Source organism: Lepidochelys kempii, chromosome 1 (assembly GCF_965140265.1).
Source record: "Lepidochelys kempii isolate rLepKem1 chromosome 1, rLepKem1.hap2, whole genome shotgun sequence".
In the NCBI taxonomy this organism is placed as follows: domain Eukaryota; kingdom Metazoa; phylum Chordata; order Testudines; family Cheloniidae; genus Lepidochelys; species Lepidochelys kempii.
Genome location: NC_133256.1, coordinates 250,878,642 through 250,900,860, shown reverse-complemented (window position 1 = coordinate 250,900,860; position 22,219 = coordinate 250,878,642). Strand labels below are relative to the sequence as shown.

Sequence of the window (22,219 nt, the reverse complement as noted above, 5' to 3'; positions counted from 1 at the left end):
ATTTATAATAAAAAGAAATATAAAGTGAGCACTGAACACTTTGTATTCTGTGTTGTAATTGAAATCAACATATTTGAAAATGTCGAAAACATCCAAAAATATTTATATAAATAGCATTCTGTTGTTGTTTAATGGTGCGATTAATCACGATTAATGTTTTTAATCGCTTGACAGCCCTATTTGTGATCCGTCCATGGTCATAGTGAAGCAGTGGAAGAACCAGGATTAGAATTCAGGAATTCCATCCATGCTCCTTGACCTTTGAACAGCCCTCTTTGCTAGTCTGCTTTGGTAAATTATTTATACAGATCTAATTTTCATCCATAGCACAATTTTGGTTAATGCATGTGAACAACGCAAGGAAGTTTCATATATCAATTAGCTTGACTTACTAAAAGTACCTACAGTATTTTTTCTTTTAAATGTACTGCACACCAAAAGCATTTTCAAGAGACTAATTTATGGCTCCCTGATTAAAAGGCTGCATCTTAAACTAAGAGTATGAGCCATCACTATATTTTTTTTAAAGTAGGTTAGCGATTAGAAGTTTACATAAGCTGGACTTTTTAATTTTGTTTCCACTTATTTAATTAGCAAAGATCTCAGGATTTGGCCTAAGTTTTCACTCAGTCTTTACTCATGTAAACTCCAGTTGAAATTGATGGGAATCTGCCTGATGAAATATTGAGAGTGAAAACTAACGGTAGATCTAGGCTAGGGGAGAGGTATGTTTTTAAACATGTTAGCTAACATATTATTAAACAAAATGTGGCGCCTAGTGTAGCCAGGGTTTAGTACCTTCAAAACCGTGTTGACTGGGTTCATCATGACCAGCTAAAACATTTTTAAAAGTGTTAAACCCAGTCTACACTTGGTGCTGCGAGATATTTAAAAATGTTAAATTAAAATATGTTAGTGGACACATTTTAAAAACACCCTTACTTTCCTCGACTGGACAGGGCTGAAGGAGGAGCTCAGGATTTGGCCCAGTCTTAAAAAAAATACTAAAAAAATGTGTAGAGCTTCCTGACAAACCCATCTGAACAATAATTTGTATTTTTTAAGTGTCTTTCATAGTGCTGAGCCCTGAAAGGCTCTGGGAGTGGAATGCTGTGAATTTTCCACTCACTTAGATGGGAAATTCCTTTGATCCCTTCCCAGTTCAACACTACAAAGTTTTGTTGCCATATCTAGGTTGTGGAAAAAATCCACACTTCTGATTGACATAGCTATGTCAGCAAAATCCCCCACATAGACTCAGCTATAAAGAGCCCATTTGCCAGTATAGTTTGTCCTTCTAGAAGGTGGTTTAACTATACCATGAAAAGAACTCCTTTTGCTGGTGTAAGCTGTCTTCCCTAGGAGGCTTTGCTGGTATAGCTATACCAGTATAGCTGCACTGGCAAAGCCTTTCTAGTGTAGATGAGCCTGAGGCTCAACAGGTTTTCACTTGCACCTAAAGTAACTGGATGAGTGGATCAGAGAGAAAAGTTCACCAGTAAAAAGTTGACTTCTCCTTGACTTACATTTCTGGTTGTGTTAAAATAGATGAACTGTCTAGCCATGGTCTTGACGTGATCTATGGAGATGAGACTGGCAACCTCCAACTGCAATGAGTAAAAGCGATTTAAAATAAACAAAGGAATGTGTGGTGGGGGTTTTAAGCTGACTGTCATCTGCTCTTCTCAGAAACAGATTGTTGAAAAAATGATGAAAGTGTATCATGAAGAAAGGGGGGTGAAATCCAGCTGGGGGCTGCCCTGATGCAGACCAGTACAGGGGGACCCCCATCTGGGACACTATATGCGTGGCCTGTACCGAGCTTATTGAGACTCCTCTCCCCAGCCTGGTGCAGAGGAAGCAGGGGCACCAGCAAGACAGGGGATGAGGCACCCTCAAACATGTGTGATGTCATGGGACTCTATGCTCTTCTGTTTTGACTCTGGTGGAAAAAGGGAAGAACCGGGGAACTTGTTTAGATATTGACAAACCCACGCCTTCTCAGTTTAAACCAGGCAGGTGTCAATCTTAATAGCATCGGTTCAGAGTCACATGTGCTTATTTTAGTGACAAAGATACGTTTGCCCTTCTTTTTATTCCTGTTAGCACTGCAGAGCCAACACAGCCAAGCTATGTACCGTCTCACACATCAGTAGTTTCGCAAGTTCCAGTTGCACGATGTGAGCCTGTCATTCATTGGATTATATCTTAGTGGCAAAAAAGGTGTATTTACATCAAAATACCCATCTTGATTTAAAATCCTAGAGTAGACAAGGCACAAGTAGTTTTTACCTTGATGTAGCTAGTTGAGGTCAATGCTAAGCACCCTATCCTGGGTTGTTGCTGACTAGCTACATCAGATAAAACCTACAGTACTGTGTCTCCATTAAGTGGGGTGTTTCTATGTAAAAAACCACGCCTGTTTTGCAGTGAAGACAGTCTTACCCCGTGTGCTACCCAGTTGAATAACACTGAATGGAAACTGTGTTTAGAGCAACCTTTTGCTTTCGGCGATGCAGAATGTTTGAAATCACACTGCATGGCCAGAATGCTGCTTTCCTGGAGATAGCCTGAACAGTGACAGGACAGGACAGGACAGCCAAGCAGTTACACTAACCTGAGCATAAGAAACGATGTGGTATCGAACGAGCTCCAGACGTTTCCATGCACCCTGCACAAATGACCAAAGGACATTTTTAACCCAGTGCAGCCAGCACAAATCTGATCTGCTTTAACACAGCACTGACAAAATAAAGATATTTTTTATCATTTACATGAGTCTTGAAAATGTCTGTATTATTAGTGATGCTCCCCTGAAATCCAAACAGTGCTCTCCTCACTGCATCTAGTCTGTCCTAGAGTCTGTTTCATCTGGTCTGTGTCCTTGTGCATTCACCTGCATTTCCTTTTGGGAGCGACCCTTTTTTTGCTGTGCATTTCCTGCTAGATGTTCCCTAGGATCAGTGCGCAGAGGAAACCATCCTCCCCCTCCACCCCCGTGTTGATCTTCCCTTTCCACACAGATGAAGTTGGAAGGGTTGGGGAGGTGCTAGTGAGGGACATGTATCATCTCCCAGCTCCAGCAGCAGTAAATCTATCCAAAACGTAATGAAGCCTGAAGCTGCATTAACTCCTATTCAGTGTCACCTCTGTGCTGTGAAAACTCCCTTTAAAGAGTCTCTGGGGTCATCTCCCAGGGAAAGCCTTGTCACTATGGTTTCAATGGAGCCATGTTACCAGGAAATCAGAACGGGAGCAGGGGGCTGTAGCCAGTGTGTTTCTCTGTATGGGACAGAAACTCTGCATCCCAACCCTTGGATGGAAGAATTCAGCAGATTGTACTTTATTTCCACATTTTCAAGGAGATGGGCTGATCTAGCTTTTTCTATCAGGAACTTGTAGGACAGTGAATTTTCCAGCCTTCACTTTGGGAGCAAGTAGAAGGGGAGAAGATGAATTAAGGGGGTGAGGACATTTTTGCCTGAACATGAAGATATTAGCAAAAATCACGAGGAGGATTAGATAAATCTAGTTTCTGAAAATGTTATGTTTTCTTGTTCCTTAGTGTGAAAGTTCCACTTTAAAGCTGCTTAGAAGCATGGAAATTACCATCTAGATCAGATCCAAGGCCCATCTAACCCAGTATCCTGTTTCTGATGCCTCAGAAAAAGGCACCAAAGCTGTAAAAGATACTTACGATATAAAAATCTGTATTGATCTGCATTATCTGAAGAGTTATACCTCTGTAGAAAGCAGGTAGTCCAGTGCTCCATCTTTCATGTTATCCAAAGCATTGTTGTTTGGAACAAAGATTGTGTAAGGTCCACCATCCTGCTCCAAGGCCAGTCCCAGAATAGTTTTCTGTTTTGTTTTATTTTTATTTAAAAAAAAAAAGGGAAATTACATACTAGCTTTGTTGTGTATTTAAAAATAACTTTATAGAATTCCACTTCTATATTCTTACCTCTAACATGGATCTAAATCGGCTGTATCTTCTATTGTTTTGCATCACTGTCATTATGGTCTCCTAAAAATGTATTTTTAATTTTTATGTTACATTATCGTTAAATTAGAAATGAAATAACGAATGCATTTAAAATGTATTCATTACATGATCTTAAATATATTATCTATCGTAAAATATACTTTCATGCTCACAAAATCCTTGTTTACAAATACTTGAATTCTTGAATGAGTCTCAATCATTAAAGACCTGGCCGTATTTGTTGTTTTTATTTGTTGTTTTTATTTATTATTTGTATTGCTGTAGGACTCAGACACACCAGCTGAGATCAGAGCCCCATTGTACGAGTTACTGTACTTTCACATAGTAAGAGATGGCCCTACCCCGAAGAATTTACATTCCAAATCCACAAGACACACAAAGGATGGTAGTATTGAAGGATTATTATCTGTGTTTCCCAGAAAGGTAGTGAAGTACAGAGAAATTAAGTATCTTGCCCAAGATCACACAGGAACAGGTGTCTTGAGAAGGTATCTGTTGTTAGGCACTGAAAAATGGAGACACCCAAAATTAGTGGTCATTTTTCAAAATCATGGCCTTCAGTATTTTGGTTGCTGGTTGAACTTAACTCAGGTCAGGAATTACCCAAAAGTCACTACCATCTAATGGCCATTCTGGGATATGTGTTGATGGTTTTAGTCCAGTTCCCAGTGGACAGGTGTCCATGTCAAAAACCATCATTACAACTGACCCTTTCATTGATCATCTCAGCAGAGAAGTAAATGTCTGAACTGCATGAAAACTACATTACCCCCTGTTACTTTGGAGGCTGCCCCTGCAAGTAGGATTGCCAACTTTCTACTCACACAAAAGCGAACACCCTTGCTCTGCCACACCGCTCCTCGGAGGCCCTGCCCCTGCTTACTCCATACCCCCTCCCTCTGTCGCTTGCTTTCCCCACCCTCACTCACTTGCTCATTTTCACTGGGTTGGCTCAGGGGACTGGGGTGCAGGAGGGGGTGTGAGGGCTCTGGCTGGGGTGAAGAATCTGGGGTGGGGATGTGGGGTTTGGGGTGCACAAGGGTGCTTCAGGCTGGGATCAAAGAGTTCAGAGGGTGGGAGGGGGATTGGGGCTAGGTCAGGGAGTTGGGCCCGGGAGGGAGTCAGGGGTGCAGGCTCTGGGCAGCGCTTACCTTATGCAGCTCCCGGAAGCAGTGGCATGTCCCCACTCTGGCTCCTGCATGGAGGCCCGGCGAGGCGGCTCTGCGCGCTGCCCTGTCCGCAGGTGCCGCCCCCCGCAGCTCCCATTGGCCATGGTTACCAGCCAATGGGAGCTGCGGGGGTGGTGCTTGGGGCGGGGGCAGCATGCAGAGCCCCCTGGCTGCCCCATGTGTAGAACCCAGAGGGGGGACATGTTGGCTGCTTCCTGTGAGCCGCGCAGGGCGGAGACTACCGGGAAGCCTCCCATCCCCTCTGCGTGGCACCGTCAACCAGACAGTCAACTGCTTGGTCAGCGGTGCTGACCAGAGCTGCCAGGATCCCTTTTCGACTGGGTGTTCTGGTTGAAAACTGGACACCTGGTCACCCTACATGCAGGTCAGGGTTGAGGCACATTGGCAGGATAGAGTGAGGAAACTTGTACAGTTGCTCTCCATCAGGCATCTTTCATGAGTACTAAATTCATTTAAAAGTAATATTTTAAAAAAATCCTGCTGATACTTGTATGTATGAGGCCTCACCTCTTTACTGCTCCCAAATGTTGGCTCCACGTTGTCCATGGCTTTGTCAATAATGTGCAAAATTCCATTGGAAGCAATTATATCCCCCTGTAAGAGTTTTCCTTTCTTCTTACTTCCCTGAATCCTAATTTTTAATTGATCATCCTAAAACAAGCCAGAGAATAGGTGCTGAGTCCTTTTGTCTTGGAGCCGTTGCATTTCTATGGGGACTCTGTATTGCATACAGCATATACCTTTCAGGGTCATCATCTGAAATTTAAATCTATTAGGTGCTAGGGCCTGGTTCAAAGCTCAAAGGAAGTGGAAAGAATCCCAATGACTTCAGCGGACCTTGGATGTGGCCTGTATTGCTTGGTTACAGGATAGCAAAGTTCAGAATAGAAGCAAGGATGGTGAAGAGCATTAGCCTAGTGGTGAGGGGCAGGATTTAACTTTACAATAACACAGCTCTGATAACAGACGCTAATGAAAATCTGTCAGGAAACCACTTAAAGTGTGATTGCAGCTAAATGATAAACTCCAACAGTCCAGAGGGAATATAAACCATTTCCTTATATTATATATAATTAAAACAACAAAATGTTGCTGATCGTGCTTTGTACTGAAATCTGCAGGAAACCTCACAAGCCTCAGACTGCATTTGCGCTTTCCTGTTATAAATGGAATGACTGTTTGTTTAAAAAAAAAAAAAGTCAGATCTGTTTTCTTAGGCCTGGTCTGCACTAGAAAATTAGATCTGCATAACTGTATCGCGCTGGGGGGGAGAGGGGTTTGGAACCCCCCCTTCCCCCTGACCAGTGTATTTAAGACAACCAAAGTTTCTGTGTAGAACAGCGCTAGATTGACAGAATAATTTTTCCATTGACCTAGCTACCACCCCTTAGGGAAGTGAATTACCTATGCTGACAAAAGAATCTCTTCTGTCGTAGGTAGCGTCTACACTGACACGCTATAGCTCAGCTGTGCTGCTATAGCGGTTTAAGTGCTGACGTACCCTTAGATGCTACTGATCTACTGAAAGAAATAAGGAGAGCTGTATTTCAATCATACAGGCGTAAGAAATCAAGAGAGATTTGTTTGGCTATGAACAACACTACCTGCTCTTAAAAAGAGTTTTTAAATGTAGTACACATCCATATGAAAATATGAGGCTAAATTATTCATAATGAAACTCCGAATTTACATCACTGGAGTTGCACCAGGGATGCACTTTGCCCCACCTTTTTCAGAATACTCTTGCCGTATTGATTTTATTTATATTGATGACTTATTTTGAATATGTGTTTCGAAAGGGTGACCAAATTGTGGCTCAGTGGACCAGAGGGTCTGTAATTCCACTGTGCTTTCTCTCCTCCATACAGACCTACAGGACTCTGCCTGCAATATTCTATCTCCATCTGAGTGGTCTCCACTCTGTTTTCCTTACTATTTGATTGAGATTCTTGTATCATGCTTATCACTGTGGTGGAGGGTAGTGTGCTGTCTGGGCAAGCCATGTCTCTGTGTTTACAAAGACTTTATTTTAGAGAACATCTTTACTAATAAATAAAAGCTTCTTTGTTACCCGTTAAGTTACACCGGAATTCTAAGAGTGAATTTCTGCCTCTGCCAAAGTCAATTTTTAAGGTCAGGCTTGACAAAGCCCTGGCTGGGATGATTTAATTGAGGATTGGTCCTGCTTTGAGCAGGGGGTTGGACTAGATGACCTCCTGAGGTCCCTTCCAACCCTGATATTCTATGATTCTATGATTCAATGGGAGCATTGCTGTTGACTTCAATGGGGCCAGGATTTCATGCTAGCCCTCTGCAACGTTTGGACTCTGGTCATTGTACAGGACTGCATTTCCTAGCCAGAAATCTTACTGCACTCTGCTGTCTCAGATTGAATGGGACTGCCATTCTCCTTGTTAAATAAAAGAAGCAAGAAGTCCCCTGCTGGTGCTACTGTCATAGCAAAATCTAGACACACTCTTACCTTATCACTTTTTAATATCTCCCCTGGCTTTCCGGTCAAGGTGTAAATTGTATCTGTTTTATTCAAGCTATTGGTGTTCAGCTGACCAGCAATTATATGAAGTTTTACAAAGTACTGGGCATTCTCCTTATTGGTCAGGAGGTCCTTTATCTAGAAGAGCAAAAAGACAGTGATTTCTTCTTTACATTACAGGCTTTGTTAAAAAACAAAACACCCCCACCCTCCAGATGAGCTCATGCTCTGTCCATCTATTTTAGCAACAGATGTGTCTGAATCCCATAGGGTTAATTCAGTACATAGTACTTCCTGAAATGAGGAGCCTTCAGGACCTGATCCAAGGCCCACTGAAATCAATGAAAGTCTCTCTGACTTTGTCTTAAGCATGTGAGTAGTCACACTGACTTCAAAGGAATAGCCTGATGGTCAACACTTTGAAAATCAGGTCACTTATTTAGGCACCTAAATATAGATGCAGAAATAGAGCTGGTTGAAAATTTTTCATTGTTGTTTTTTACAACAGAAACAGTTGCAAAGATTTTCATTTCCTTCCTAATTTTGAAATTTTTGATGGAATGAATCAAATTCATTTTTGTTGTTTTGTTTTTCTTTTTGTGTTTTGTTTCCCTCCACTTTCTCTGCCTTTGCATCCCAGTCCTATCCCAGTGGGGGGAAAAAAGGGAGAGAAATGTAGGAAGATTCCCCCAAAAATCTGACAATTTTCAGTCTGAAACAAAACAGAAAAAATAGTGTGAAAAATTTCCATAAAAATGAAAAACTTTTTTGTTTTTGGTAGAAATTTGTTCATTGAAAATATTTTGACCAGCCCTGCTTAGAAGCCTAACTTTAGGCATTCATTTTTGAAAATGTTGGCCTTAGAATTTTTTTTTAATTGTATATGTGCAGGGGTAAATGGAAGTAACAAAACCTAAAGATTTGAAGTAACATTGCATTATAGCCAGACTCAAAAAATAAAGAGGAGTCTGAAAGAGGAGCTCTGTGTAAGCTCAAGAGCTTGTCTCTCTCACCAACAAAAATTGGTCCAATAAAAGATGTTACCTCACCGATCTGGTCTCAAAACAGACTTTTTTTCGTTTCTCTTTCAAGTGTGAAGGTTTAGTTTTTGACTCCTAGACGCATACAATCAGTGTTCTACAGTTTCAAATCATACTAGCTTGAAAAGGTTCTATGGAATCTAAAATATCAACACAAATCTGATTTTGACATTTAAAAAAAAACAAAAACAAAAAAACCCCACCAACTAATCTCCCCCCCACACACACTTACATTAATTCCTTTGAATCCCTTGTTTGTTGGCAGTAAAACAGTAAATGGTCCCAGACTACTTAGAGGCCATTCGTAGACATTTTCTTACAAGAAAAAAACAAATGACAAAATGAATACCATGAGGGACTATGTATTCTATGTTCTGTACAATGTAACGTGTACTGTCAGTGCCAAAAAAAACAAAAACAAAAACAAAAACAAAACAGAATAACAATACCTGTGATTGTTAAAATTTAACAGCTAAATAACTTGGTGATTGACCTGGAGTATGAGCAGCAAATTATGGATGAAATCCAAATCATCACTGTACCTACTATATATGGTGAGGTAAGCACATTTAGAACTGTTTTTGGTCATCCAGCTTCCATGGAACAGAACCCAGTGCAAGTCTTGAAAACTGGGTTTCCTCAGCCTTGTATTAGTTTCTGTCCAGGAACAGGCTTGCTATTTGAAATAAATCCGTCCCTCTGGGGAGATGCCAATTAACTGCTGGTAGTGCAAATATCAGAGAACACCTAGCTAGGTAATAAAGGTTAATTTGCTATTCACGGTGACACATCATTTACAAAACAGCAGTTTCATAGCACTGATTCGATCGTTAAGCCCATTAATAGTTTCAATATTAAACCCTGTTTTCAGAGGTTTAAAATTATAACACAGCTGAGTGCAAATATGCAGTTTTGTTCAAACCAAAACAATTTGTGAGTTTGTCATGAATTTGCCAAAAAATTTTGGGGGCTAGATTCACAAGGGGACTTAGGCAACAGTGGAGAAGGAGGAACACCTGTAACCTTTAGCTCAGTGATTGGGGACCTCACCTGGGATTTGGGAGACCTAGATTTGAATTTGGGATGTTGAAGCTGTTTCACTGTATATAAAATACTAGAAAAGACGCTGAGCCACTCTGAGAAGGGTGCTATAGCCTGGTGGTTAGGGCATTCACCTGGGATGGGAGGAGCCCTGGGATAAGTCCCTGTTTCAGAGCAGGAATTCAAACCTGGGTCTGCCACATCCCAGGTGAGTGACTTACCCACTAAGTTAAAGGTTATAAATGGGGGCACCAACACCTCCTCCAGCTGTTTTGTGAATCTAGCCCTTTAAAAAGGCCGAGAACCAAAACATTTCCAGTTGAATTAAATGTTTGTTCAATGCGAAATATTTGTTTTACCAAAAACTCTGAACAAGTTTGTATTCAATTCGGATCAAAATTATTTTTTTCCTATTTTTTTTTCAGAACTGGCAGTGAACCAAAAAAATCAGTTATTCACCCCACTCCAATTATAACACAACAGTAAAAGTTTACTGACAGAGCACATTTGTCTTTTTGTAGTTTATCACAGGTGCTGTGTACTCTAGAATAAATACACAAAATGTAGTTTAAGATTCTGTAATTTGACTGGAAGATGCAGAATGTGCAGGTTGTCTTTTTATTCTTTAAAAGACATTAACATGCAGTTAATGTGTAAAGCAAAGTAACTTGCGCAGTTAACATGCATATGTTATAGGTTCTCAGTGCTGGCAAAATGAAGGGGATCATTCATGCCCCAGGATTGGTTAAGGGGAAAGATGGCTTGTTGTCCAATGTTACTTTTTGTTTTAAAGCAGTACCAAAAAGCACCAACCAAGATCAGGGCCCCATTATGCTGGGCACTATATAAACACATACGTCTACCCTGCAGCTGGGAGGTGAAATTCCCAGCTCAGGCAGACATACACATGCTAGCCAGCACCCTCAAAATAGCAGTGTGGCTGTGGTGACAGCTCAGGCTAGCTGTCCGTGTACATGTCACGCTGACAGACCCTGGTTGTCATCAGCCAGGTTCAAACCTGGGACCTTTGGAGCTTAACATGTGAACCAAAAGATACTTGTCTTTTAGCCAAGGCTGTAGCAGGCTCATCAATCTCTAGTTGGTCTAGGTGCCACTAGAGAGGGACAGAGTGCCACACGAAACAGGCATGGGTTACATACCAACCTAGGGTCTTGGATGGACTATACTCAGAGAGCTGGCATGGGCTGCTGCCCATGCTGCCATTAGCTTGAACAAAACAAGCATATATATGTCTACCTGAGCTGGGAATTATACCACCTCCCAGCTGCAGCATAGGCATACCCATATTGACACACAGTCCTGCCCTGACAATCTTAGTCTAATTAGCCAAGACAGACACAGGGCGGGAGGGAAAGCATAGGCACAGAGAGGGGAATGTGACTTGTCCAAGGTTACACAGCAGGTCAGTGGCAGAAGCAGGAATAGGATCAGCTCCCCTGACTGCCAGCCTAGTGCCCTATTCTTTGGACCATATTGAAATTTTGTTGTGCTTGAGTCATGATACAATCTTTGGATTTTTTTTTTTTGGAGCACACCCTAGGGTTCTGTTGCCCTCAATAACTGAACAATATCTGTGCCTGCTAGCCTCAAGCCATCTATTTGATGTTACTGACACCTAAAACTGATGTCAGTAATTTCCACTGTCCCTCCAGACACTGACATATCTAAAGGATTATAGGCTAGATAAAGATTGGACCAAGAGTAGGGGAATATACAGCACAACAAATGAGGTGAAACTCTGGCACATAATCCCGATGCAAAATATTCCTATTTTCACTGTAAAAAGTGGGTCTATTGGCAAAAATTACCACATTTTATCCTTAGCCAAATGTAGGGTCTTCCCATTCTTCTTTAGAGAGGCATTCAGAACCTTGCACAGATTTATTGCAATAACTGGGCAGAGTGAAGAGGATTATGCAAATAAATTATCTCTGTATTTCCTGCTTTTAGCGATTTAACTCAGACATGTAACATCATTTTGGGACTGTCTGTAGCTTCAATTTTTTAAGGTTGTGACAGAAGACGGTGTATTTTTGTTGCTCTCCTCATGAGATGCTTTCAATAACTGGCTTCCTCAGCCACCTGAACTTTTTGGGGGTCCAATAAAATGGGATCCGGATGCAAGTTTGGCTTTGTGAAACCAAAAGCATCCTAGATATTTTTCCCCATCAGGTTCCTTTATAAAAGGCAGTTCACAAATAAGTCACATTTCATTTTAAAAAGAAAAGGAGTACTTGTGGCACCTTAGAGACTAACCAATTTATTTGAGCATGAGCTTTCGTGAGCTACAGCTCACTTCATCGGATGCATACCGTGGAAACTGCAGCAGACTTTATATACACACAGAGATCATAAAACAATACCTCCTCCCACCCCACTGTCCTGCTGGTAATAGCTTATTTAAAGTGATCATCAAGTTGGGCCATTTCCAGCACAAATCCAGGTTTTCTCACCCTCCACGCCCCCCCCCCCACAAACTCACTCTCCTGCTGGTAATAGCCCATCCAAAGTGACAACTCTCTACACAATGTGATAATCAAGGTGGGCCATTTCCTGCACAAATCCAGGTTCTCTCACCCCCTCACCCCCCTCCAAAAACACACACACACAAACTCACTATCCTGCTGGTAATAGCTCATCCAAAGTGACCACTCTCCCTACAATGTGCATGGTAATCAAGGTGGGCCATGTACAGCACAAATCCAGGTTTTCTCACCCCACCCCACCCCCATACACACACAAACTCACTCTCCTGCTGGTAATAGCTCATCCAAAGTGACCACTCTCCCTACAATGTGCATGGTAATCAAGGTGGGCCATGTACAGCACAAATCCAGGCTCTCCCCCCCCTCTCCCCCCCCCTTTTTTTTTCCCGGGGACACACACACACAAACTCACACTCCTGCTGGCAATAGCTCATCCAAACTGTCCACTCTCCAAGTTTAACCAGAACGACTGGGGGCGGGGGGGGGGGGGGTAGGAAAAAACAAGGGGAAATAGGCTACCTTGCATAATGACTTAGCCACTCCCAGTCTCTATTTAAGCCTAAATTAATAGTATCCAATTTGCAAATGAATTCCAATTCAGCAGTTTCTCGCTGGAGTCTGGATTTGAAGTTTTTTTGTTTTAAGATAGCGACCTTCATGTCTGTGATTGCGTGACCAGAGAGATTGAAGTGTTCTCCGACTGGTTTATGAATGTTATAATTCTTGACATCTGATTTGTGTCCATTTATTCTTTTACGTAGAGACTGTCCAGTTTGACCAATGTAAATGGCAGAGGGGCATTGCTGGCACATGATGGCATATATCACATTGGTGGATGTGCAGGTGAACGAGCCTCTGATAGTGTGGCTGATGTTATTAGGCCCTGTGATGGTGTCCCCTGAATAGATATGTGGGCACAGTTGGCAACGGGCTTTGTTGCAAGGATAAGTTCCTGGGTTAGTGGTTCTGTTGTGTGGTATGTGGTTGCTGGTGAGTATTTGCTTCAGGTTGCGGGGCTGTCTGTAGGCAAGGACTGGCCTGTCTCCCAAGATTTGTGAGAGTGTTGGGTCATCCTTTAGGATAGGTTGTAGATCCTTAATAATGCGTTGGAGGGGTTTTAGTTGGGGGCTGAAGGTGACGGCTAGTGGCGTTCTGTTATTTTCTTTGTTAGGCCTGTCCTGTAGTAGGTAACTTCTGGGAACTCTTCTGGCTCTATCAATCTGTTTCTTCACTTCCACAGGTGGGTATTGTAGTTGTAAGAAAGCTTGACAGAGATCTTGTAGGTGTTTGTCTCTGTCTGAGGGGTTGGAGCAAATGCGGTTGTATCGCAAAGCTTGGCTGTAGACGATGGATCGTGTGGTGTGGTCAGGGTGAAAGCTGGAGGCATGTAGGTAGGAATAGCGGTCAGTAGGTTTCCGGTATAGGGTGGTGTTTATGTGACCATTGTTTATTAGCACTGTAGTGTCCAGGAAGTGGATCTCTTGTGTGGACTGGACCAGGCTGAGGTTGATGGTGGGATGGAAGTTGTTGAAATCATGGTGGAAACCCCTCCAACGCATTATTAAGGATCTACAACCTATCCTAAAGGATGACCCAACACTCTCACAAATCTTGGGAGACAGGCCAGTCCTTGCCTACAGACAGCCCAGCAACCTGAAGCAAATACTCACCAGCAACCACACACCACACAACAGAACCACTAACCCAGGAACTTATCCTTGCAACAAAACCCGTTGCCAACTGTGCCCACATATCTATTCAGGGGACACCATCACAGGGCCTAATAACATCAGCCACACTATCAGAGGCTCGTTCACCTGCACATCCACCAATGTGATATATGCCATCATGTGCCAGCAATGCCCCTCTGCCATTTACATTGGTCAAACTGGACAGTCTCTACGTAAAAGAATAAATGGACACAAATCAGATGTCAAGAATTATAACATTCATAAACCAGTCGGAGAACACTTCAATCTCTCTGGTCACGCAATCACAGACATGAAGGTCGCTATCTTAAAACAAAAAAACTTCAAATCCAGACTCCAGCGAGAAACTGCTGAATTGGAATTCATTTGCAAATTGGATACTATTAATTTAGGCTTAAATAGAGACTGGGAGTGGCTAAGTCATTATGCAAGGTAGCCTATTTCCCCGTGTTTTTTCCTACCCCCCCCCCGCCCCCAGTCGTTCTGGTTAAACTTGGATTTAAACTTGGAGAGTGGACAGTTTGGATGAGCTATTGCCAGCAGGAGAGTGAGTTTGTGTGTGTGTGTGTGTGTCCCCGGGAAAAAAAAAAGGGGGGGGGAGAAAGCCTGGATTTGTGCTGTACATGGCCCACCTTGATTACCATGCACATTGTAGGGAGAGTGGTCACTTTGGATGAGCTATTACCAGCAGGAGAGTGAGTTTGTGTGTGTATGGGGGTGGGGTGGGGTGAGAAAACCTGGATTTGTGTTGTACATGGCCCACCTTGATTACCATGCACATTGTAGGGAGAGTGGTCACTTTGGATGAGCTATTACCAGCAGGATAGTGAGTTTGTGTGTGTGTTTTTTGGAGGGGGGTGAGGGGGTGAGAGAACCTGGATTTGTGCAGGAAATGGCCCACCTTGATTATCACATTGTGTAGAAAGTTGTCACTTTGGATGGGCTATTACCAGCAGGAGAGTGAGTTTGTGTGTGGGGGGGTGGAGGGTGAGAAAACCTGGATTTGTGCTGGAAATGGCCCAACTTGAGGATCACTTTAGATAAGCTATTACCAGCAGGACAGTGGGGTGGGAGGAGGTATTGTTTTATGATCTCTGTGTGTATATAAAGTCTGCTGCAGTTTCCACGGTATGCATCCGATGAAGTGAGCTGTAGCTCACGAAAGCTCATGCTCAAATAAATTGGTTAGTCTCTAAGGTGCCACAAGTACTCCTTTTCTTTTTGCGAATACAGACTAACATGGCTGTTACTCTGAAACATTTCATTTTATTCACCAAACACAGCTCTGTACTCCATATGAAGAATCTGCCCTAGCTTCCAAATTCTTTGCTTTCTTCTCTCCAGCAGTTCCCAGCACTGTGACCATCCTTCCTGTTTTCCTCCCCTTCCAACTAGGCCTCTTCCCCTCATTCCTCTTTTAGTAACAGTATTAAAAACATCAGAAATGCCAAAATTCCAGCAGCACATCTGCTTTAAAATGGCCAAAGCTGTAGCTCACTTGTGGGATTGTATATCTTTTCCTGCACAAAATATCAAGCTGCCTTGGAAAGGGGTTGGAAATTATGACCGAATGTGGTGGTAGGTCTTTGTTCTGTCTGTAACATATGTCATTTCATCTGGCTTGTGCCATCAGCATAACGTATGATTTGACACTATGCAGTACGACATTCGACATTGGTGAGGCCTCATCTGGAGTACTGTGTCCAGTTTTGGGCCCCACACTACAAGAAGGATGTGGATAAATTGGAGAGAGTCCAGTGAAGGGCAACAAAAATGATTAGGGGTCTAGAACACATGACCTATGAGGAGAGGCTGAGGGAGCTGGGATTGTTTAGTCTGCAGAACAGAAGAATGAGGGGGGATTTGATAGCTGCTTTCAACTACCTGAAAGGGGGTTCCAAAGAGGATGGCTCTAGACTGTTCTCAATGGTAGCAGATGACAGAACGAGGAGTAATGGTCTCAAGTTGCAGTGGGGGAGGTTTAGATTGGATATTAGGAAAAACTTTTTCACTAGGAGGGTGGTGAAACACTGGAATGCGTTACCTAGGGAGGTGGTAGAATCTCCTTCCTTAGAGGTTTTTAAGGTCAGGCTTGACAAAGCCCTGGCTGGGATGATTTAACTGGGAATTGGTCCTGCTTCGAGCAGGGGGTTGGACTAGATGACCTTCTGGGGTCCCTTCCAACCCTGATATTCTATGATTCTATGATTCTATGACAACAGCTATTTTGTACAGTGGTAGCAAAGTAAATGTTGAGTTAAAAGTAGATAGAGCAAGATGCTGGAAGTCAGGATTCAATGTATATTTAGCTATATCTTGGACACCACTGTATGACGTTAAGAAAATCACTTTACTTCTTTGTGCTTCATTTTATACCTCTGTGGAATGAGGATACCTACCTCATAGGGGGATTATATTCATTTAATATGTATAAAATGCTTTCAGTAGGAGGTGCTATGGAAATGCTAAGTGTCATCTTATCTACAAAATCTCTGTGTCAGAGCTGAGTCTGACATGGTCTCGGTCTCTTTGAGTCCACTGAACTATCTATGCTTCCTTTCACACTACTGAGCTGCCACAGGTAGTCAGAGAATCCTACTGTCTGCTCTGTAGAAGAGTTTAGCCATAAGTAGGTAGCTAATAGGAATCTTGCCGCAGTCCTAGTGCCATTAGAGGTGGCCCAGGAAGGGCTGCTTCCAATAGCTATGCACTGATTTGAAGGACCTGTGGCAATAGTATTTCCAGCCCCAAAGGCCAGTTGTGAGTAGATGTGACTGGATGCCAAGTTACCTGTGATCTTAGTGAAAAATCATTGACAAGCCTTCAACCCATTGATTGGTTTACATCAGTTTGCATTTTCAAGGCTCTTTTTGCAAGGAATAGAGTTAGAAATGTATTTCTTAAACAAATATAAACTGAGATTCTTCTTTTCTTTTCTAAGTCCCTCAAATTAGGGAGGTCCTCCAGCCTATGTGCTCTGAAAGCCTGTCAAGGCGAGATCTAAATGAGGAATGTATCAAAATAAACAAGTGCAAGAGCCACCTTTTGGAGCCCTCTCTCAAAGTGATTAGACGAATAGACTCAAGTGAGATCAGTGGAAGAGGAACCTCTTTTTCCACGCAGAAATTGTTCTCATTCTTAATTTCAAAATTGGGCTGAGACTTATCTTAATTCACATGGTATTCTTCCCTTGCGATCAGCTGTCACTCAGCCTGAATAAGCTAATGAAACACTAGATACCTCAAGGGCTAGTTAGCAGGGACAGAGTGAGGGACACTCACACTTTTGGTAGCCTTGGGAGTTTCTAGGCTTCAGGCTAAATGTTTCTTTGCTGACAGCTCTTCAGACTAAATCTGCATTCTTTTCCTTAGGTACCTACCAATGAGTGCTATGGCAGATGTCAGTTTTCCTTGCCACTGTCCTCCTGGTTCAGTGTTCAGCTCTGTGATGCGTTCCATTATGTTTCCATAGCATACAAACCCATCACCTACATAACCTTTCTGGCAAGTACACCTGTGAAAAGAACAAAATTTACTTTCAGCATCAGTTGGATACAGATACTGTTGTATCAGTAAAATTTTAACCAGAGCTAATTAAATTGTTGTGAACCACTTATCTGAGTTCCGGCATTTTGATGATTTGCAAATACATTTCATTTCCCTTTTTGATCAGTTCTACAGACTGTCAAATAGCACTTGACTAATAAATGATTCCGCGGTTTTCTGTCACTTATCATATAAAGTTAATACATTTATTCATTATTTGACCAGCCGTAATTTTACTTCACTGCAGTAACAGCGTTTGTGTCCTATCTTAGCACAAGACCACACAAGGTGATGAAAGTGAAGCCATATGACATTGAAGCAAAGATACAGTTCCAAAATTAAAGTATATTTGCCAGATTTTATAGATTCTTTAACCTAAACTTCTCTGGTTTTGTCTATAATGAGGTTTGATATGAGCTCACTGATCACCAAGCTGCAGCTACATACATTTGAAGCCATGTTTTTATCTGCCATAATGTACACTGTATCTCTGTTACATATTGGCAATTATTTGTGTATGTCTTTTCAGCAAACCAAGGAGTGGTGATTAAAATACTGCTATCGAGCTAAGTCATTTTTGTCAACATTACTGATGGTTTAGCGTAGTTCTTCTACAGTCATTATGATATGAAATCACATGCTTTCATAGTATGTGTTTCTGTCCTTCCTCAATGTGTGCACTACTGCCCTCTACTGGATGGAATGTATCATCTGTTCAAATACCCAATCAGGTTGCCCACTAGAGGCTTCACCCTCCAGAGGATGTTAGACCTTCTACTGTTTCAATTGCACAACCACAAATGTTTCTTGAGTAGCTGCTAGTGTAAACAAATGGTCATGGTTTTTCAAACGCAAGTAGCAATTTTGGGTGCCCAACTTTGAGACACCTTGAAGGGGCTTGATTATTAAGAGGGCAGGTACCCGATTCTTTCTGAAAATCAGACCCCTTTAAGGTGTCTCAAGTTGGGCACACAAAATGATTAGCTGATTTTGAAAATCTTCCTAGGTTGCCATCTTCACTAATGTTGCCACGGTTATTTTGTACTTGATAGATTGCCTGCAGGCTCCACTGTGTGGTTTAAGCAGCCACCATGGCTGAAATTAAAAAGTCAACAATAGCACCCTTCCCAGTTAAGTCTCAAGCAAGTTACATTATCAGATGAGCCTTGTATTTAATGATTCATCTGGCTGAGACTTCTACAAGCATCATTAAAGGAGTATTATTCCACACAATCAAAATAATCTTCTTTATGTGACCAAACAACCTCAAGGTGTCCACCTCCTGTTTATATTTATTACACATCCACATCTTCTGGTAATCACACACACACACGTAGAGTAGTGTTAATCCAGAACCAGATGGTGCTTTGTCCCCCTTGTAGATCTCCTTTGCCTGTACAGAGGGGAGATGTGTGACAGCTGCCTCCAAGGTAACACCCTTCTTGCCCTAAAAAGTCCACAGAGTAATCTGAGTCTGGAGAACTAGAAGTTTGGGAGGAGATCTGGGACTGTGATCAAAAGGCCCATGTATTGCCCTCTACCAACGCAGCGGAAGAACAGCAGGAATGTTAATACAGGCAAATGGTTGTATTACTTTTCCTGGGAGGCCCTTTATGCTGGTGAGCCCTCGCACTCTCTAAGGGGATCCCTAGGGCATCTGCACTGCCACAGAGCCTGAGTGGGGAGCAGGGGACTCCAGATCTGCTGCAGAGGCACAGGTCCTCTTTGCCTTGAAACTTTTGGGACTGAACCCTTCTTTCTGTGGGGGAAAGGGGAGTGGTTGGGGAAGTCTCAGGCTATGGGTACAAGAATTCAGAGTTTCCTAGAATCTGGGCTTTAAAAAAGATGAGAAACAACTTGGCAGGAGAAGCAGTTTTTGAAATAATACAGAAATCAGATTAAGGCTTGTAAATTAATGCTGCCTTCTTTTACAGCAAAGGTTTCATTTGTGGTCGTTTCTAGAATCACAGTGAGTTTAGAAATGTGGGCTGGGCATTGTGGTTTGAAACTGAATTGAATTTATTCAGAAAAATACCACCTTTGACTGTGCAGAATGGAGTTAGAAGCCAATTTTTTGGTTTGCATTTGGGTGCTGCAGAAATAAACATTTTGCAATTATAACTTCTGCTTGGGAGCAAAGCTTCCAATTTGAACTTCCCTTGGCTTTCAAATGACTTAATTTATCTCTGTGTGTTGGGGCAGGGAGCAGCCAGGCAGTTGCCTGTATTGGGCAACTTTTGTCTCTTGTTTGGAGCATGTGGCTGGTGCAATCTGTAAAGTCTTTCAGTGTGTGTGTGTGTGTGTTTGTTTTACTTTGAATGGGGCTGTTTCAATCCACTGTTTTCCATTAAGGATGGGAACAGCTAGGGAGGAGCAGGCCTAATGCAAACCAGGCTGGGTTATTTTTTAATCTTTGTTGTGAGAATGAAACAGCATGGGGAAGACTCATTGCACCAGTCGCGGAGGGATGGGAGTTGTGGGGGAGTGCTGCTTACCCAAGCTAGAGAGTGGGGAAATATCTCTCTCCTTTTAGCAGAGAAGAGAGAGATAGTTTCCCTGCTTCTCCCCCGGAGGTTAGCCCCTGCATATAGGAAAGAGGCGTGGCTACTTAACCAGTGTTTTTTATTTTAGGAACAGAGTCAAAATACAGAGAAGTAAAAAAGCACAAGAGAAAAGTCAGGGAAGAGGTTTATATGCTCCAGCTAGAGGACAAGGACTGGGGGCCCCATTTTGCTTGGCATTGCCCCAAAGAGGTTACAATCGAATGTACTCTCAATAACCATCCCAGTTAACTAGCTCAGCTACCATATTCTGCACCAGCTGAAGTTTCTTAGTGACCCTCAATGGCATAGCTGTATGTAACTTCTGTCTTGAAGAAATGTTATTTAAATGTTTTTAACACTAGTGCAGAAAAGACCTATACGGGAACAGAAACAGACAGCAATAGTCTTGATTTTCCAAGCTACTGCTATTTTATAACCCCCAAACCACAGGTACAGTATCTTCCTCTAAGCAAAGAGCTTCCATGGGAAACTGAAGTGACTGAGGCAGCAGGCCAGCAGTACAACTGTGCATTAAAAAAAAAAAAACCTGCAAAGGAGGTGACACAACGGATGCTTACAATTTCCAGTTACGAGAGAGCAACAATACATTCTGGGTCTAGCTCGGGGCCACCACAATAGCTTATTTTGAAGTGTTAACAAAGGAAGAAGAGCTGGAAGCTGGAGACAAATAGGTTTAAAATTTGAGCTACAGTCAAACACAGAAGTGGCATCACTTCCCTCTATACTTGTGATATAGCAGCAGCATCAGTAGCTCTTTATTATGGCTGTGCCCACATCTAGCTATCACAATTTTCATTCAAATCTTTTTTTGTTTGACTATAAACTGGAAGTTTCAGTCTTTTCAAAAATGTCCAGCTTTTTGGGGACATCTAGAATTCCTTCCCATCTCTCTCTTTGTCACAGAATGTAATCAAATGATGTTCAGGGGGATTTGTTTTTTTCTGAGTTGGAAAATGTAAAATAAAACTCCTTCTTCAACTCTTGAAAAGTTCAAGTGGCAAAATGAAAAATGATAACGTGTGGAAGAAAACCCCTGGACATAATTCATTTTACTTTCTACTGCTTTCTTGTTGGGTGAATATTTTTTTTATTAGTTTAGACTGCGGTGCCAGAGTTACAATGCTGGTTTCAGAGTTAGCCCAGATATAATATTTTCTAAATTTTTTCTGTTTAAAATCCCACCTAATGGATGATCTCTTGTGATCTTCCTTACCAATAAAATCATAATGCTCCGCTTGTTCATATAGGGACTAAAAGCTTTCCATGCTTTCCCTGGGCCTCTGCTCCCTTTGGTGAAAGTAATACCATTCATGTGTCTATTCTTTTGTGGAATGAAATGGCCAGCAGATTTTTAAAGAAATAAGTCATAGTTATCTGTTTCTCTTTATTCAGTGAAAGCAAATGATTTATAAATATTTTCAGCTTCATTCCCTATTGTATAAATTACTGATCTGATCTGTACTTTACTGCTCTGTTACTACTCTCTACCGCTCCTTCTACTCAGACCATGTTGTGGGCTTACGTAACTGAAGGTCCTGTGCAGGGCTGAAGTTTGACATTTTCTTTGTTTTTTAAAGAAATTCCCATTTTGAACTAATTTTGAAAAAAAATCCAATTGAAATTGTTAAAATATCCAATTTCAATATTTTCTCAATGAAAAAAGTTCCATTTTGGATTTGAAACCACTTTTTGTTTTGAAATCTAAGTTAATTTATAGAAAAAAAAGTAAATCAAATATTAAGTCAAAATAAAAACAAACCATTTCAAAATTATGAAAACGAAACATTTTGTTTGACCTGACTTGAATTTTGGTTTGTGAAATTTTTTGACAATTTATTTTTGTTTTAAATCTCAAAAACTCTCACAGGATAGGAAAACTGTTTGCCACCCAGCTCTACTTTCTGTGTCATTATCACAAGGTAGATTGTGGGGCACAGAGAAGAGGCTGTGGAACCTGCTCCATAGGTGGGCAGAAGAACATTCTGTATAAACTTGTTCTAAATGCACAGTAATTTATAATAGAAAAGTTCCATTAGTATTGTAAGGACAACCAGCACTAGAATGCAAAAAATTGATAAGATGTCCTCTTCTTAAACCAAGAGAATTGCCTTTATGCTAAGTGT

The 22,219-nt window shown here is 41.8% G+C and overlaps 1 protein-coding gene across 1 annotated transcript in view; it reads right to left on the bottom strand.

Annotated features, from left to right (window-relative positions):
* STAB2 (stabilin 2) overlaps positions 1–22,219 on the bottom strand; it is a 136,504-nt gene that overhangs the window by 92,836 nt on the left and 21,449 nt on the right. The window contains exons 10-17 of the mRNA XM_073323666.1: positions 17,367–17,500; positions 8,963–9,045; positions 7,679–7,828; positions 5,704–5,847; positions 3,965–4,027; positions 3,742–3,861; positions 2,618–2,671; positions 1,527–1,607 (exon numbers count right to left, since the gene is read on the bottom strand). Coding sequence (XP_073179767.1) covers positions 1,527–1,607; positions 2,618–2,671; positions 3,742–3,861; positions 3,965–4,027; positions 5,704–5,847; positions 7,679–7,828; positions 8,963–9,045; positions 17,367–17,500 — 829 coding nt within the window. The remainder of the gene's footprint in view (positions 1–1,526; positions 1,608–2,617; positions 2,672–3,741; positions 3,862–3,964; positions 4,028–5,703; positions 5,848–7,678; positions 7,829–8,962; positions 9,046–17,366; positions 17,501–22,219) is intronic.